The sequence below is a fragment of the Ursus arctos genome, unplaced genomic scaffold (assembly GCF_023065955.2).
Source record: "Ursus arctos isolate Adak ecotype North America unplaced genomic scaffold, UrsArc2.0 scaffold_3, whole genome shotgun sequence".
Classification (NCBI taxonomy): domain Eukaryota; kingdom Metazoa; phylum Chordata; class Mammalia; order Carnivora; family Ursidae; genus Ursus; species Ursus arctos.
In genome coordinates, this window is record NW_026622985.1 from 102235054 (window position 1) to 102252860 (window position 17807).

General features: G+C 43.6%; 1 protein-coding gene across 11 annotated transcripts in view; it reads left to right on the forward strand.

The window, feature by feature from the left end:
- Nucleotides 1–17807, forward strand: part of DYNC2I1 (dynein 2 intermediate chain 1) — a 56524-nt gene that overhangs the window by 16436 nt on the left and 22281 nt on the right. For 3 of the 11 annotated variants that reach the window (XM_026479240.4, XM_044392243.3, XM_048213075.2), the window contains exons 6-15: nt 3935–4011; nt 5481–5535; nt 7519–7578; nt 8096–8161; nt 10348–10425; nt 10974–11190; nt 12306–12408; nt 14487–14616; nt 16379–16490; nt 17246–17334. In XM_026479240.4, the coding sequence (XP_026335025.2) occupies nt 3935–4011; nt 5481–5535; nt 7519–7578; nt 8096–8161; nt 10348–10425; nt 10974–11190; nt 12306–12408; nt 14487–14616; nt 16379–16490; nt 17246–17334 (987 nt within the window). Of the gene's footprint in view, nt 1–3934; nt 4012–5480; nt 5536–7518; nt 7579–8095; nt 8162–10347; nt 10426–10973; nt 11191–12305; nt 12409–14486; nt 14617–16378; nt 16491–17245; nt 17335–17807 lie in introns of those variants that run through there. The other 8 variants (XM_026479241.4, XM_048213077.2, XM_048213076.2 and 5 more) reach the window with 5 other exon arrangements.

Below are 17807 nucleotides of genomic sequence, written 5' to 3' on the forward strand. Positions count from 1 at the left end.
GAATGTCCTGAAAACTTTTTGCAGTTGCTGCCTGGTCTCGTGCCCATCCTGGCTGGCTCTTTGCTGAGTGTGATAAATCACCTCTGCACCTGCCACCTCCAGTGCCTTTGCCCACACCTTCCCTCACAGCAGGACTGCGACCCTGCCACCTCTGCCCATGATCAGAACAAACGTCGTGTTTCTTAGCAGTTATCTGACAGGAGCAGTTTTGTTAGCCGTGTGTAGACGTGTGTAGTTATCTGACAGGAGCGTTTTTGTTAGCCATGTGTAGACGTGTGTAGTTATCTGACAGGAGCGGTTTTGTTAGCCGTGTGTAGACATGAGTGTCTTCAGTCCCTGGACTTCCTTTGGATCAGCCACACTGATATGTTTGCCTTGCTGTGTCAATGACTGAGGGAGGCAGGGATTGAGAATGGACCCTCACAGACACGTGTTTGTTCCTCTTGTATTTTAAATCTGTTTCCCTAGATCAAAATCTTTTTAGTTTGTTTTTCCCAATTTTTTATTATGAACATTTTTATTTTATTTTATTTTTTTTAAAGATTTTATTTATTTATTTGACAGAGATAGAGACAGCCAGCGAGAGAGGGAACACAAGCAGGGGGAGTGGGAGAGGAAGAAGCAGGCTTCCAATGGAGGAGCCCGATGTGGGACTCGATCCCAGAACCCCTGGACCATGCCCTGAGCCGAAGGCAGACGCTTAACAACTGAGCCACCCAGGTGCCCCTTATGAACATTTTTAAACAGACAGCAAAGTAGACAAGTTTCCACCACCAGATCCTACCACAAACTTTAATGAACTTGCCTATTTTACATTCCCTAGATCAAAGTTAGTGACTAGAAATAGCCTGTTTGGTTTCCCACAGAAATGCCTTTCTGAGACTTGTCACAGTTTACACATTTGGCTTTTATTAAGGCTGGATATAAGAGATGGCCCATGTTAATAAAACCACTGCCTTCAACAGTGCTCCCTCCATAAGGATTAATATAATAATTAGTACCCCTCGAGAGACTCTTCTGATGGATGACCAACTTTTTTTTTTGGTAATTTATTCCTATTTATGGAGTGGCCACTCTGTGCTAGCCTTTCTTCCATATGCTGAGGACACAGCTGTGACCAAAAATTTTTATTTTTGTGGTGCTTATATTTCACTGGAGAAGCCATATGATAAAGAAACAAATGCATATACAATATATAAGAGTGATTAGTGAGCATTGTGTGTTTATCATTTTTCTTTGCCTTGACTTTCGGATACTCAAAATATACTTTTGAAGTTAGTTATTATGCTAGCCTGGTGATTGATGTGGTTGCTGCTGAGGTGACCATAAAGTACAAGGGGGCACTATTAATAACTATGCTGGGACCACAGGTACAAACCAGGTCTGTTCCCTGGGATTGTGTTCTCCTTTGTTCTCTCTCACTTTCTCTATATGATTTTTTTTTTAAGATTTTATTTATTTATTTGGGAGAGAGAGCAAGAAAGAGAGTACAAGGGGGGCAGAGAGGGGAAAGAGGAGCAGGGAGCTGGATACAGGACTTGATGCCAGGACCTTGGGATCATGATCTGAGCCGAAGGCAGACGCTTACCTGGCTGAGCCACCCAGGCACCCCTCTCTGTATGATTTTTGATCTGTTATTTTAATTGTATACCTCCTCCAGTTTCTTTTCTTCCTTTCCTTTCCTTTCCTTTCCTTTCCTTTCCTTTCCTTCTTTTTTTTTTAAGTAGGGTTCACGCCCAACGTGGGGCTCAAACTCACAACCTTAAGATTAAGAGTTGAATGCTCTATTGACTGAGCCGACCAGGTGTTGCCCTCCTCCAGTTTTCCATTAGGAATGGAGAGGGCATGATTAAGCATAGTAACTATAACAAAGTGTCTTCTAAAGGTAACTGGGCAGTTGTTCACTAGAAGAATCCTGCATGATCATCCCTCTGTTACTGCTGCTGAACATGGACCCTGCTCCTTTCTGCTTCTGGGGTAGTGACTTAGTGACTTCACAGGTTCCTGTGGGCATCTGTTTCTAGCCCAGCACCCTCCTGGCCAGCCTCCATGGCTTGGGAACAAGACACTGAGCTGCTCATAATTTTTCTTTTTCTTCTTTATACCTAGATAGCCATTAAATCATAACTTTTTCTACCTGGCACGCCTGATTTCGTTTTTCCCCCCATTCCAATTTATTTAATAGACTGATGCCAGACTGTTCTTCCTGTTAAACATGTAATTATACATTTCTCCAGTTAATTTTGGAAAAATTTTTAAATACAGGAAGAATAAAAAAACAAAAACAAAATTTATGATCTCAGATGCAAAGATAATCCATTTTGTAATAAGTGTGTATATACTTACAGTTCTTTTTCGTATATGTAAATGAATGCAAAATTGGAATCATGGCTTTTTTTTCACATTATTCTGGGAAATACTTTTTAATAATTGGGTATTTAATGGCCATCTGGTACTCTTTCATGTGGTCATAACCTTATTTATATGTAACTTCAGGTTACTAATATATTTTTTTTAATTCATAAATTATTCAGTGATGAACAGATTGGAAACCTTAATACACGTCTTTGGTTGTTTTCTAGGAATAATTTCCTAGAAGTATTTACCGATGAAAGAAAGTATTTGAATATTTTTACCTGTTTTTAAGGCTTTTGGTATATGTTGTGTATTGCCCTCCAGACTCTCTTTCTTGGTGGGTGATTTAGTCCTGCCTTTCTTCTGCTCTGCACTCTTCATGGGTCAGTCCCTAGGTCTGTGAGCTTTCTCTGCCCTAGGGAGGCACTCGCCCTGGTCCCCTGGGTCTTCACCTGTTACATTCCGGCCTTATGCCCCTCCCTCCGGGCCACACTTCCTGCCAGCACTTACTCAACAGATGCCTCTGTCTTTATTTTATTTTATTTTATTTTATTTTATTTTATTTTATTTTATTTTTTTATAATAATTTTTTATTATGTTATGTTAGTCACCATACAGTACATCCTTAGTTTTTGATGTAATGTTCATTATTCATTATTCATTCATTATTTGCATATAACACCCAGTGCTTCATGCAATATGTGCCCTCCTTAATACCCATCACCGGGCTAGCCCATGCCCCCACCCCCCTCCCCTCTGAAGCCCTCAGTTTGTTTCCCAGAGTCCACAATCTGTCATGGTTCATTCCCCCTTCTGTTTACCCCCCCTTCATTCTTCCCTTCCTTCTCCTAATGATCTTCCTATTTCTTATGTTCCATAAATGAGTGAAACCATATGATAATTGTCTTTCTCTGCTTGACTTACTTCACTTAGTATAATCTCCTCCAGTCCCGTCCATGTTGCTGCAAATGTTGTGTGATCGTTCTTTCTGATGGCTGAGTAATATTCCATTGTATATATGGACCACATCTTCTTAATCCAGTCGTCTGTTGAAGGGCATCTCGGCTCCTTCCACAATTTAGCTATTGTGGACACTGCTGCTATTTAAACCACCTACCTAGATTTGTTGGTTTGCAATCTGATGGTTTTAATTTTATTTTTACAAATTCACTTAATTCAAGAGAATTACAGAAGTAAAATTATAGATCAGTTGTTTAAATTTTCTTTTCTATAGGTGGATGGATCTACGAAATAGCCACATTATGCTTGACAGTTCATAATTTTAAGCAGTGTAAGGAACTAGTCAGATTTATCTTAAAGTAATGTGCAATTGATAAGTGTAAATGTCTTTTACTTCCTGAGGTAATGCGTAATCATCATCTAGTATACCTTTACTCATCTTCCTTACATTGATTATGTAATTGACTGATGATAGCTGGTAAAAACTGTTATTCAGAAGATACCTGTGATGTAGATGCTTTTGTTAAACTTGGAGTCCATGCTTCTTGTACAGAGTTTACAATTACAGTGACTTCATTATGATATGCTAACGAGTGTCATGGAATTTTTTGTTTCATAGAACAGTGAGCACAGAAATTGGGGTGCAAGTTCAAGGAGAGATCCCACCGGCAGCCAGGAAGGAACGTGCGCTCTCTGGTGACTGTTGTGTGCACTGTGCTTCTCGTAGAATGCTTGAAGGGAGTTCTTCTTATGGGGCCTGATTATAGCCAGTAAATGAGAGTGAATTATAGATACACTTCATGTACTCTTGATACGACCCCTCCATATTTATTCTAGGTGCACTAGAGGAGCTTGGAACTTGTTATGAATTATTAGTCCTGTTTGCCTTTTTTATATTTGCTCACATGAACTGGAAGATCAGTCCTCACTCTGGGGTGTGAGTGTGTGAGAGGCGGCTCCAGCCCTGCAGCCCTTGACACCTGCAGAGGGTGGAGTTTCTGCAGGTGGGCTCCTGGCCCCTTTATTGCCACCAGTGCCCCCGACCAGTGTTTGTGGGTCAGAGCACAGATGGAATCTGTCTAGCCACAGCCAGGGTGTAGACAACAGCCTGCTGGAACAGCATGTCTGCCTCTGCTGGGTGTGTTGCACATACCTCCAGGGCCGTTTCTCCACTGGTGAAAGTCTAATAACAGCACCTATTCTGTGTGGGTTTTGTGGCGATTTCAGATTACAGTTTTTTTTAAATATTTTTGTATTATGTTAGTCATCATACAGTACAGCCCTGGTTTTTGATGTAAAGTTCGATGATTCATTAGTTGTATATAACACCCAGTGCACCATGCAATACGTGCCCTCCTTACTACCCATCACCAGCCCATCCCATTCCCCCATCCCCCTCCCCTCTGAAGCCCTCAGTTTGTTTCTCAGAGTCCATAGTCTCCCATGCTTCATTCCCCCTTTACAGATTAGAGTTTGTGGGCAAAATCTCATTTTGTATGTAAGCTCTAGATTTTTTTTTTTTTTTTAGTTTTTATTTAAATTCCAGTATAGTTCACATACAGTGTAGTGTTAGTGTCAGGTGTGTGGTGTAGTGATTCAGCACGTCCAGACACCACCCGGTTTCCCCCGTTCCCCTCTGGTGACCAGCAGTGTGTTCTCTAGAGTTAAGAGTCTGTTTCTTGGTTTGTCTCTCTCTTTTTCCCCTTTACTCATTTGTTTTGATTCTTAAATTCCACATATGAGTGAGATCATGTGGTATTTGTCTTTCTCTGACTGACTTATTTCACTTAGCATTACACTCTCACACTCCATCTGTGTCATTGCAAATGGCAAGATCTCATTCTTTTTTTGGGATTGACTAATTAAATTACAGGAGTGTATTAGAACTCTCTTGAGGATAGAGAGTCAAACACACAACTTTGTTAAAACACATAGTTTCTTCCCTCTACTGGGGCTATTTTCTTTCTTGGATTGCTGCTGAAATACTAAAAACATAGGAAGACTTTAGTGTCCACAGTTCTCATGAGACATGCTTCGGAGGTTTGCCCATCTGTAGTAGCTCTTAGTCATATCAGATATTGATAAGAGCCTTCACGGAAATGTAAAATGCTTTATGTTTCAAGTCTTTGTTTAAAATTAATTTTGAATTTGTTCATACTTTCTAGGTATGCAGAGAATTTAGTAAGAAATAATGGAAAAGATAAAGACTCAAGAAGAAAGGTAAGACATTTATGTTGACTTTATTATGCTGCAAGATTAGCCGTGAGTCTCAGTTTGTGAATCCCTTGGAAAGCAGAGCCTGAGTCAGGCCTTGCCGGCAGATGTGCTGATTTGAGTGGTAATCCAGGAGGACATAGTGAACACATTTAGGTTAAAAGACTCAACAGATTGAAAGTAGAAAAACGGACGAGGTAAAGCATCACATGTCACCTGTGTCAGAGCTGGACTGACTGTACTCGTGTCGGGCAGGAAGTTAGTCAAGGTGGAAGCACCTTTCATGATGATAGAATAATTAGCTCACAGGAAGATGTCACAGTGGTAAATGAACACATACCTCATAAAAAGAGCCTTAAAATACAGAATTAAAGGGAGAAATGGAGAATTCTATGATAGTAGAGACTTTGGTGCCCCCTCTCACTAGGGGATAGAATGACAACATTTCACGGCAGCACATCAGGCCCCTTAGGGGAAGGGACAGGAATCCCCACGGCTGTCTCCAGAAGAGTTTGGAAGTCAGGCACGTGAGCAAATTGCCTCAGTGTTAAAGTCTTCCCACAGGGAGGCCCAGGCTCCGACAACATCGCGGGCAAGTTCTGTCCCATGTTTGTTACCAACACGAGCACACCATGCGTGGTCCTGCCCTCCCGTGACTATCTCCTGCATGTGGAGGGTGATTCCCGGTCTTTGTGTTTCTTACCATCATCGTAATTACCATCAGAATAGTCTTCATGGTGAATATTTAGTAACTGTGAAGTGGTGGGCACTGGGGTTTTAATTATCATCCAAACATTTTCCTAGTTTGTTGTTTTGTATTATAGGTAATGTGGCAAGCAGATTTGAGTTACTATTTCTGAAGAATAATTTTTCCTGTCACTTTCCTTGGTAGTTACCTGAAACCCATGACCCTGAGATAATCATCTTCAACATTTTGTGCCATATTTTTATGTATCTCTTTATTCCATATGCATACACAGAAACACCTGGAATTTTATGTAAATCAGATCACAGGGCAAGTGTTATTTTGGTATGTTTTATTCATTCAATTTTGGGGAGTGGTTGGCTCAGTCACCATCTAGCTAAAGCCATACCTGACAAAAAAAAGTTAGCCTTACAACGACTTCTTCCTAGGTAATCTTTTTGCTATATAATCTTTTACACTCATATATTAATATATATATTTGGGAGTTTGGGATTCCTTTTTTCTGTTTTGCACATGCACCCCCCCCCCCCCCACGCAGCATCCTGTTTTTCCAGTTCATTGTTCGAATGATGCAGATCTGCCTCACGCTTTTTGTGGATAAATTCTTGAACTGAAATTGTTGGATGAAAATAATGTAGATTTTATAGTGTTTTCCTTAAGCCTCCCAGGTCTTCTGATGAGCTCTGCATTAGCATTGTTCACTGGAGTTATAGTGTGAGCCACATTTATAATTGTAAATTCTCCAGTAGTCACATTAAAAAAGCAAAAAGAAACACAATTCATTTTAATAACATGGTTTATAATCCAGTATTTCTGGAATATTATTCTTTCAACATGTGATCAGCATAAAAATTATCAGTAAAATATTTCATATTTTTTTTTTTGCTAGCAGAGCAAAATTTATGATATATTTTTCCCCTGAAAGATTCTTGAAGGTATTTGACAGCTCATTTTGGCTTGTGATTAGGTCATATGTTTTATAGCACCAACACTGAGTTTATCTTGGCTTAATTCTTCAGCATTATGAAAAGCCTACAATACACCAGAATAACTTTCTGGATACATGGAAAGCTCCTCTTTCTCTTCATGGTAAATCACCATCCTGTCCCCAGTTTTATGCACTGAATAGTTGTGGGTAGTGATGTCTAGGACTTGTGTCTTCCTCGTGCCAGTGATCACAACAGGAATGGAAATCAGCATTTCCCTCACCACCACAGGGTCACTTTATATGCCCCTGTCACTAGGAAATAGGTCCACTGGTGCCCCCTTACCCACGGTTTCAGATACCCACGGTCAACAGTGATCCGGAAGCAGATGACCCTCCCCTGACGCATTGTCAGAAGGTCAGTATAGTCTGATGCTGCGTCACACACCTGTGTCCCTCACCGCCCTTCATCTCATCACATAGGCATTTTATCATCTCACATCATCACAAAAAGGGTGAGTGCAGGACAGTAAGATATATTGAGAGAGAGACACCAGAGTCACATAACTTTTATTACAGTATATTATTATAATTGTTCTATTTTATTATTAGTTATTGTTGTTCATCTCTTAAACTTTATCATAGGTATGTACGTATAGGGTTTGGTACTATCTACAGTTGTAGGCATCCGCTGTTGGCATGCATCCCTGTGGGTAAGGGGAGGGGAACCACTATATTGTTATTATCCCCATTTCTCAGAGGAGAAAACCGAGGCACAGAGGTTAATTGCCCTAGGTGATCTTGTTTGTATACCTTAGGGCCAGAACCCCAGTCCTCAGCCACTGAGGACAGTGCATCCATGGGAGGACTGGGCAGGTTCTGGGGTTGCCCTGGGATGCTCCCTATGTTGGCTGACTGGCTGCACTGTCTTTCAGCACAGCCGTGAAGAGGGCTCCTCAGTGTGGAAGCTGGCTCAGAAGCATGGAAGAGAAGAAACGGCGGTAAGGAGGGTGCATCTTTCCATATTTCGGCGCTCCAAAGACGTGCTTTTACTCGTGATTCTTTGCTTTCATAGTACCTTTTTTTAAGGGTAATTATTATTCCTTTTAGACAGCAGAACATAGGTGTGAAGGGGAGCAATAGATTTTAGTGTGACATTTCTGTTTGCTCTTATTGGAGAGTCTGGGGGGTGTTGAAGGCACCTTAGTTCCGGGGCTGGAAGAGGTGTTGGCTCGCTGTGCATGCACTTGGACACCACAGCCTTCCTCTGTGGGGGAGAGGGAAAGGGTTTGCAAAGAGCGTGGCGGGGAAGAGGTTCCAGCTAAGTGAGTAGCCAGCCTTCTCATCATTGCTCTGTATTTAAATTCAAGAGGCTTGAGGAGAATTGAAGAAACCAACTGGTCAGTAAAGCACCATGGCACTCCATTTAATGCCCCAGGAAGGGGTGGCTGAGCTCCTGCTGGTGGTACTCTGTTGTCATCGTCCCTGGCTGGGTTCCAGCTCTACAGAGAGGTGATATGTTGGCCCTACGGTCCCCTGGCAGACAGCCTGGCACACCCCATGGGTGCAGTGTTTGCTGAGTGGAGGGATTGCTTTGGACATGGTGCAGACTCCCTGCGAGTGTATATGTCAGGGGTCCTGTGCACGGAAACAGGGTTCAGCAGTGTGAGGCTGCAAGTTTTGCTTAAAACTCCTGCACAGCATTTGTTTTTGTTTCTCTGATCAGTTAGCAGGTGTCCTGTCTGTTGGGGCAATAAATGTAGCATGTGTCATTTACTCTAATGTCCAGTGACTTTATATGGCAGTGTGCCCAAACGACTTTTTTTAGGGGCCAGTTTTGCCTATAAAGTATTTGCGTAAAATAACTCTTTCCTACCCCCAGGCAACGGGGTATCCTTAAGGTATCCTTTCAGTCCTGTGGGTATACAAGAATGTGTCTGTTTAAAAGTCAGACCAGATACCTCTTGGAGGAACAGCTGGAATTCTTTGTGGCATCAAGCGTTGGTTTTTGGCATTGTTTACTGCACTGGGTTCTAGAGATGAAAGACACGCTTCCAGGTGGCAGATTGTGTCACTGAGCACTTCCTGAGCTCCACCTTCTCCTGGATGTCCCTGTCTTCTCTTCACACTCACCACATTCTAACCACACTTCCCATCCTCCCCAGAGGCTCCCTGTCCCTCCTCTGTGCCTGTTTTGGCTGAGGTGCGGACGTCCATCCAGTTTTCACCCCAGAAAACTGGGGGTCATTTCTTTCTTACCCCTAAGGCCAGGCCACTGTCATCTTGCCCCTTTGCACCCCAAGTCCATGCTGCCTGTGGTGCCAGAGTCTCCCCTGGCATGCTTGTTTCCCCTCCAGGGTAAAAACTAGAGCCCTTTTGGTGAACGTTTGGTGTGCTTGGGCCGTCCAGCAGGGCTGAGGAGCTACTTAGGTGTGAAAGTGGGTGTGGTGCCATCACAGTTCTTTCTAAAGATGGATGTCTTTGAACTTGAGTGGATGAGAGGGGACATGGCAGGGATGGGGTGCTGGGCTGAGGGCTGGGGGAGGGCTGGGGCCTGGGGAACTCCTGTTATGTGTGCTTCTGTGAAATGCAAGAGCAGATGTGGATAAGAGGAGAAGCAGCTTTTGGAGGGAAAATATGAGTTTTCTAAACATCTGTTTCATTTCTGCTACCCTCTTATCCTGGAAATCTGGAATATGTTTCTACTCGGCTTTCCGGGTACCTAGACCAGGATGGCTTTAGGGTAATCTGTGCAGCCTCCCCACACCTCCAGAGCCTGATGGAGCACCCCTCCCACTGTGGGACTTAGTGATTCCCCTCTTTATCCGCCGGCCTGGAGGGATGAAGTGATGGGGCAGGTGTGCTCTGATTCCGAGGGGCCAGGATTTGCGCAGCTTGTCTTCCCCTCAGTGAAGAGGAGGAGGGCCGCACTAACCACCTCATGTTATGGGCCTCATCACAGTTGTAGCCGTTTCTCACAAAGGATAAGTTCATTAACGTCTTTCTCTTTATGGTCATATTTACTAGTTAACAAGGTATTTCATAAAGAATTTGAAGTTGGGTTATGTTAGTTTTATAAATATGTTTTAAAATTAGCAACATCAGATTAATCTTAGAAAACATTTTCCCAGCCTATTTGCAAGATTCAAATTTATGATTGAATGTTTTTCTTATGTGTTTCCTCTAGGAAATTGAAAAGGATGACATTGATTCAGAAAATGCTGGAGCTGATGAATATACAGCTTATTTTGAAGATGATTTTGAAGTTTGTATAAAAGTTAAAATTTTTCTCACCTTAAAAATAATTTGCTCTAAAATCTGCTTAAGTATATTAATAGCTTTATTTCTCTCTTTTTATTACTCTTAATACTCTGTGTCTGTTTGATTTAGGCTTGTTACCAATAAAAAGTGCTGTATCAACGCTTACCAATGTGATGTAATTAAATGATTTTACAGTTTAACCTATTAAGTGCACTGCATCCAAACGTGTGTGTATCTGTGTGTGTACAGAGTACATATGTTCATGTACACACACTCACTGTCACAGTCTCAGCACAAAAATGTTAGCACATTATTGTTACTAAACAGCTATCAATGTATGTCAATCTATACAGTGTGGTTCATTTTTAGAGAAAAAGGCAGCAGTTTATATAGTTTATAACTCAGTGGCACTGACATCCGTTAACTGTAAAAATCTCTTAGCCATAATGAGCATTTTGTCTTTTAAATTCTAAATTGTATGTTTTGTTCCTATGTGTGTTCTTTAAAGTCAGTTTGTCTTAAAGGGTCCAAAACTGTGATTATTGTTTGTAGGACTATGAAGATGACTTTGAGGTCTGTGATGGAGAGGATGACAGCTCTAATGAGCTGGAACCAAAAGAGAAAATCGAAGAGCTTCCTCCAGCCAGAAAAAAGGAGATACAAGAAATTCAGAAAGCCATTAATGCAGAAAACGAAAGGGTTGGCAAGTTGTCCTGCAAACTGTCCCAGAAGCAAGGTCTGCTGGAGGGTGAGAGGGACTCGAAGACAGGTACACGCATCCGTCTCTCAGGACAACGGGCACCCACGCCTGCGGGATCCTTGAGGGCAGAATCATTCTGATTAGGTGGCAGATGCATGGGTGTTGCGTGCTCCCGCAAGGGGGCCATGTGAGGCACTCGGAAGGTACCGAGTGTGTGTGAAGGACTGTCTGAGGGAGAGAAGCTGCGCATGGCCTCCCTGGTCAGCGCCTGTAGCCTGGGGGTGGTGGTGAGCACCGGTCGTTCTGGGGGCGCTCACGCAGGAACCACCAGTCCTGGATGCGGCCCTGTTCACTTTTCCCGTGGTGTCAGTCAGCCCATCTGCAGCGCATGCTCTGTTTTCTGATGCCACCTTCTCTGAGTATCACAGAGGAAAGAGACCGGGTTGGCAGGAGGCTCAGAGAAGATGAAAGTCCATGTGGGCGGTGGCTGCAGAGCCAAGACCGGTTCGGGGAGACACTTTCAGGAATGTGGCCCACCGATTGTGTCTCAAGAGCACTCCTAAGTGGGCCCTTTTTTCCCAGGGATTTCCTGCATGCAATTAGAAATGTGTTCTGCCCAAAAATTCTTGGCATTGTGCTATGATAAAGTCACTTGTATTACGAGTAGAAGTAAAACATTTTAAAGTCATTTAAAGGGAAAGCTATGACATTCTGATAAAAAGTTAGCATTACACGTAGCACAAAAGGTCAAATAGGACAGTATTAACAATATTACTGGATGATATGCTACTTTAAATTATCTAGTAAAATAATTAGTAATCAACACAACGGGTTATGATTAGTAATTAATCTGATGTAATAATCCAAATGAAGGTTAGGCAGAATGATTATTATCCTCATATATATATATTTAAGTTTTGTTTATTCAAGTAATTTCTACGCTTCACGTGGGGCTCAGACTCATGATGCGGAGGTCAGGAGTCACCTGCTCTGACAGCCATCTGGGCGCCCCTAGGGCGCTCGTATTTGGGGCCGGCTGCAGAGGAGCAGAACTGAGCTAGGAGGACTGATACGTGGAACGTTCTCTAAGTTTATAGCAAAACCAGTGTCTTGGAAGCCTGAGGAGCTGTTCTGCTTGAAAGAAATATTTCCGTTTCACAAAATAGCTTTCTTTTTTTGTACAGATGGAAACAGTTCCCCTTCCAAAACCCCTGTTTGTGGAATTTTCGTTGATTTTGCAACAGCCTCACGCCGTCAGAAGAGTCAGACTCAGGCCCTTAACCAAAAGTAGGTGTGTTGGGAATTTGTGAAGGGTATTATAGAATTGTAATATACTTCAACGTACTTTAAAAAAATAGAGCTTTTCTTTTTATTTTCACTACTGACTTTAGGTACATTTTAAAATCTGTGCTCCGTTTCCGCGTGTTCAGCTACCGTGTTGATAGCTTTGAGCGTGTGCACTGCTGTCTGCTACTGCTTGGCGTCCAGCGTCTGTAGGTTCTGGAGTCACCCTGGGAGTCGCGCCCCATTTTGGCCGAGGCAGGATCACAGCCACTATCTCCCTGAACTCGGTGCATCTCAGTGTGGGGCTCTGACTCGAGGTGCAGCTAGTGCCCCCTAGTGCTCGCACACTGGCGAGCTCGTGTCCCTGTGTCTGTTTCTCAGATGAGGAAGCTGAGGGATTTGTCAGGGTCCAGAGTACTAACAGCTGGCAACACGCAGTGCGAGTTTCCCTCTGTGTCAGGCACCGTGCTCCCTGTGTGTTAACTACTTCATTCGGTCCCTGCAGCCCCATTTTAGAGATGAGGAGAGTGAGGCTCAAGGTCAACATCTGGTGAATGGTGGAGCTGTTTTGAACCCAGGGCTCCCAGATGTCACAGTCCAAGCTTATAATTTAGAAATTTATAAAATTAGAAATTTATGAAAGCCAAAGGATATAGTCTCAAATAAAGGGTCTGTCATATTAAACTCAAGTATGATTTAAGAGTAAATGTAAAAATTAAATGTTTTTTTTAAAAAACGTGTTTAAAAGCCATCATTCCATGTAGCTCAGTACATGGCCTTAGTAGGTACTCAGGAAACTTTGCCTAATGAACAAATAAATCATGAATAATCAGAATAAGTTTTCATATCATTTTTGTTGTCCTTATATTTTAGAGACCCAAAATATAAGGTAGTAAAATCAGTTTTTACCACTATGGCTAGGTTTTGTTTTTGCTTTAACCTCATTCAAGTCTTGAAAACTACATATGGTTTAATATAATTTTTATAAACTCAGAGATAATCAGAACCACATACAGTGTAATGTTTAGGCATATATAAATGTAAGACGAAATTAATATATTTTACAAAGCAAGATGATGATAGTTACCAAGTTCCGTATACTGATTGTCACGGGCAGTGGGGGTCCTACGTGGGCACAGGTCATCCCACAGTTTCTGGTTCTGGGGTTGGGTAGCAGGTCCTGGGATGTTACCGTATTATGATACATAAGTGTACGTGTATTACATGAATTATTTCAGGTCAGAAATTATACTGAATATGGAGGACTGGAGGTACTAACTGGGGAAGATGTGACAGTGGCCAGAGAGTTATGGTTAAGATTATGGAAAGGTGGCAGTTACTGGAAAAGCCCGAGAATGGGCACATAAGGAGGGAGGGAGGGAGCAGATCTCATTTGCGAGGTGCCCAGGTGGTGGAGGACCATTCCCCACGTACAGGCTGAGCACCAGCCATGTGGAGACCGTAGTAAATGAAGGAGAGCACTGCGGCCAGACAGGGCTCACATGCCAGTGGGGTGATGAACAGTGAACGAGGGCGCCTGGAAGGAGAGAGACCCGCTCAGGTGAGTGCAGGAGAACACTGGGTGAAGCCAGGGGAGACCATGGGCCAGTAGTGTCTTGGTGGCCTCGTCGGACGGGCAGGGTGATGGGCTGTGTCATGTGCTGCTTGGCCACTTCCTGTCGGGTCATCTCGGAAGAGTGGCCTAAAAGACAGTGTGTACCTGGCCACAGCCCGGGTGACGTCACAGAATGTAATCCTTCTGATCATGACATCAATTCATGAAGTGAAGTAATTGCTTTCCATGAAAATTCTAGGCATGCACATATTATAACTTTATTTTGTGTTCACTTCAGGTGTATGGAATTAGAATAATCAAAACTTGGTTCATTCTGTATTCGCGTTGCTGGTGCGTGCATGACTGTCTTATTGTTAACTCTTAAATACCTCAGACTCAACACCCACACAGAAATTCAGTCCTTGACAATTACGTGATCTGATCATAAGGTTCCTTATGCTCTCACTGTACTTTCCTCTGTATATTATTAATTTAACTTTTCTCTTGTTTTCAATTTATTTTAAAGGACGCGCAGTACAAAGCTGCTTCGGCTCATTGACTTAGATTTTTCATTCACTTTCTCTCTCTTGGATCTACCGCCAGTAAATGAGTATGACATGTATATCAGAAACTTTGGGAAAAAAAATACCAAGCAGGTTAGTATAAGATGTATTAACTAAGTGACCCAAGTGCAAGCAAAGTACAATATGGTATCCTTGTGCTGTACTGTATCTGTTCCAGGGTATTAGAGCGTGGGAGTGGTGTGGGAAGAATGCAGACTTGAGGAAAAGGGAGCCCCTGCGTCATGTGGTGCTCATGAGCCTGGAGAGATGGTGCAGATGCCCACAGATGCCCTACAGGCTTCTGAGCGTGAGCGGATGGCACACGTGGGGTGCAGAACGCTCCCAAACTTGCAGATGTTTTATCGCAAGTCAAGCAAATGTTATGTTTGGATCCCTTGCCCGTTGTCCTATCTGTGGCATTCCAGCCCCCTTTCCTCCCCCAGGTCCCAGAGTGCACGACCCGCCATCCCCACCTGGATCTCTCTGTTAGCTTGCTTTTCTCCTCTCCTCTACTTGTCAAGTCCTCAGTGTTCACGTCCGTTCTTTAGGTGAATCCTCCCTCAGGGCTTGCACTGGATTCTCTTTCTTGTTCCAAACTTGATACATCCACACCACAGACTTTGTACTTCCCTGTAGTATTCTAGGCGTTAATTATGTAACTGTCCAACTTCCCGACAAGGCTGTAAAGGTTCTGAAGTTGGGAATCATCTCTTACATTTTTCTTCTGTCCCCGAGGCCATCATTGGTCAACAGGTGCTCAGGGACACTCCCATCTATAAGACTTTTTCCATAGGAAGAAGGTCACAGGGCAAACCTCAGAAAGCTGACAGGTGAGTCTTGGCTTCACAGCTGGCTCCCTCCGTCCTTGAGTAGATCACCTGCTCATCTCAAAGCTCTTAGTAACACATTTATCTTTACTGAAGCATGTACCTTTTCAAAACAAAGAAAGTTGTATTTGGTTTTGCAAAGCCAGAGTATGTTCTAAGACAATAGGAAGTTGGTGGGCTAGGTGGCAGTATTTTCAAACCAGAGCTAAATTGTTTTGTCAGGGATGAGGGAGTGTCTGTGTTGTGTGAACGGAGTTCTCGGGTTCCCTATGAGAAGATTTCCGTGGGGATTCGTGTCTGAATGAAGACCCCCAGAAGGAACGCGGCAAGCACAAAGCAGTTTGTTAATGCGAAAGCACACTCTGAAGGTGGAGAGGGGGCTAGGTGGTTTTGGGATCGGATGTTATTGGGTCTCTTGTGTCTAATGGAGGTGCTTCCAGTCCTCTGGGAAACTCCTCCCACAGGTTGGGATGGGGAGTTTTCACCCCTGCGAGGTTGTACTGGAACCTCCTGGGGGCCTTTCTCCTAGGGTTGGACTATACCCGCGATACAAATGCATCCTGTAGAGTCTAGGGGTCGCCCCGGGGCAGAGGTGGAGGAGGGTGCATGTTCCGCACCTGCAGCTCTTGATCCCTCAGCCCCAAGGTCTTGGAGGCCTCAAGGTCAGGATGTGGAGCTCCAGGCTTTTAATGTGTAGCTTCTTTAAATCACTGTCCTCCCCTCCAGCTCCTGACTCTGTCACCCCCTTCTGGGACTTGGGACTCTGCCTCGGGTGCTCCTTCCACTTCTCCTGTCCAATTTTTACCTAACAGTTTAATGTGACTTTTTGAAAACACCTTAAAAAATTAGGCCTGAACCTTTAAGACACAAGTGGTCTTGGCATGATTGTTATTTCTACCACGTTGCCTTTGACAAAAGCAAGAAGACTCATTATTAACTTTAATACTTTTGTTTTTCTCTTTCCATTGACGAGAAATTGCTCTGAAGTTGAGACCCAGTGCTGATTCCAACATCTCTTTTTTTTTAAGGCGTATGTTCAGTACAATGAAGATAATGTTGACAGAGACATCCAGACTGAAGAGATAGAGACCAGGGGTGTGTGGACCCAGCACCCCGGAGAGGGCACGGCCGTGTCAGGGGGTGAGCTGGTCTTTGCTCTTGAACGCTGAATGCAGTGTCTTGGCGTTATTTCTGGTGTTGTGTTCATTACTGTTCCTGCTCTTTCTTCTTGTCCCGTTTGTTGGGGTGTGGTTGTTAGCGTGTGACCAGGGAGGCACCAGTACTCTTCGCAAGAGACACTAGCTCTTGGGAACCACTAACGCGAGCACTGAGCTAGAGCCCCGTGTGGGCCTTGACCCAGGTTGGAGCACTTTTATTCCTAAACAGACGGAGAGCCCACGTTCCAAACAAGTACTTCAGATGGGCCTGTTCTCATTAATAGGGAATTTCATATGTGAGGTTCAGTTTCTAGACACGTTGCGTCAGCGTAGCTGGAAGGCCCAGAGAACACATGGTGCCGTGCTTGATGCCGGTCGCCTTCCTAGTTGACGGTTATTCACAGGACTTGGCCTGTGTGGCGGGGGCCGCATTGCTCCCTTTCCTCAGGTAAGCCTCCCCCAGGAAAAGAAGATACCTAACTCTAACACAAAGTGCTTAAACAGATGCCTTTAACTATTTCCCTTAATGCATATAACTTGGACCCTGTGTACAGACTTTCTGTAAAACAAGATGCAGCTGTTTTTGAAAAAATTGTGGTAGATCTAGACAATACAGTGTAAAATTCTCTGACTTTTCCTTCCAGGGAAAAGTTTGTAACAACTCTTTGAACCCTAAGGTGTGTAAAACGTGACGTTTAGGGTCGACTTGGTTGGTTCAGTGTGGCCTGCTCTCTTTAGGGAGTGGGAGTGGAGATCTCTGTGATGTGGCCGCTGCACCAAAGGTCGACACGCCCAGGCTGTCCAGCTTCCTCCGGGCAGCCTGCCAGGTACGCGCTCATGGGCCCCCGTGTGATGTGTGTCACCCCAGGGCTGGCTGTGTATTTGGATTCTGTACTTTAATACCAACTGCTTCCATTTTAACATAAATATAGACTGAAAAACAGGCATGTTAAGTTGTCAAGGCGGGCATACACTGGGGTATTCGAAATTAGTAAATTCATGACTTTTAACCAATTGTGGAAATGTACAAGATACATACAAAGATGATGGGAACGGTCTGTTGAACCCCATGTACACTGCTGGTTATCAACTCATGGCTGATGGTCTCATCGAAGTCCCCCACTTACCCCACCCCCACCCCCAGCTAGTTCTGAACAGACACTCAGCCCCTCCACGTTTCAGTGTGAGTCTCTCAAAAGGATCAGCATTAGCAGTACTCCTTAAACCTTCAAGTGAAGTCGCTCACGTGTCCTCCGTTGTCTCCTGTGTCTTTATGGGAGTGGCAAGTGTGGTAAACATG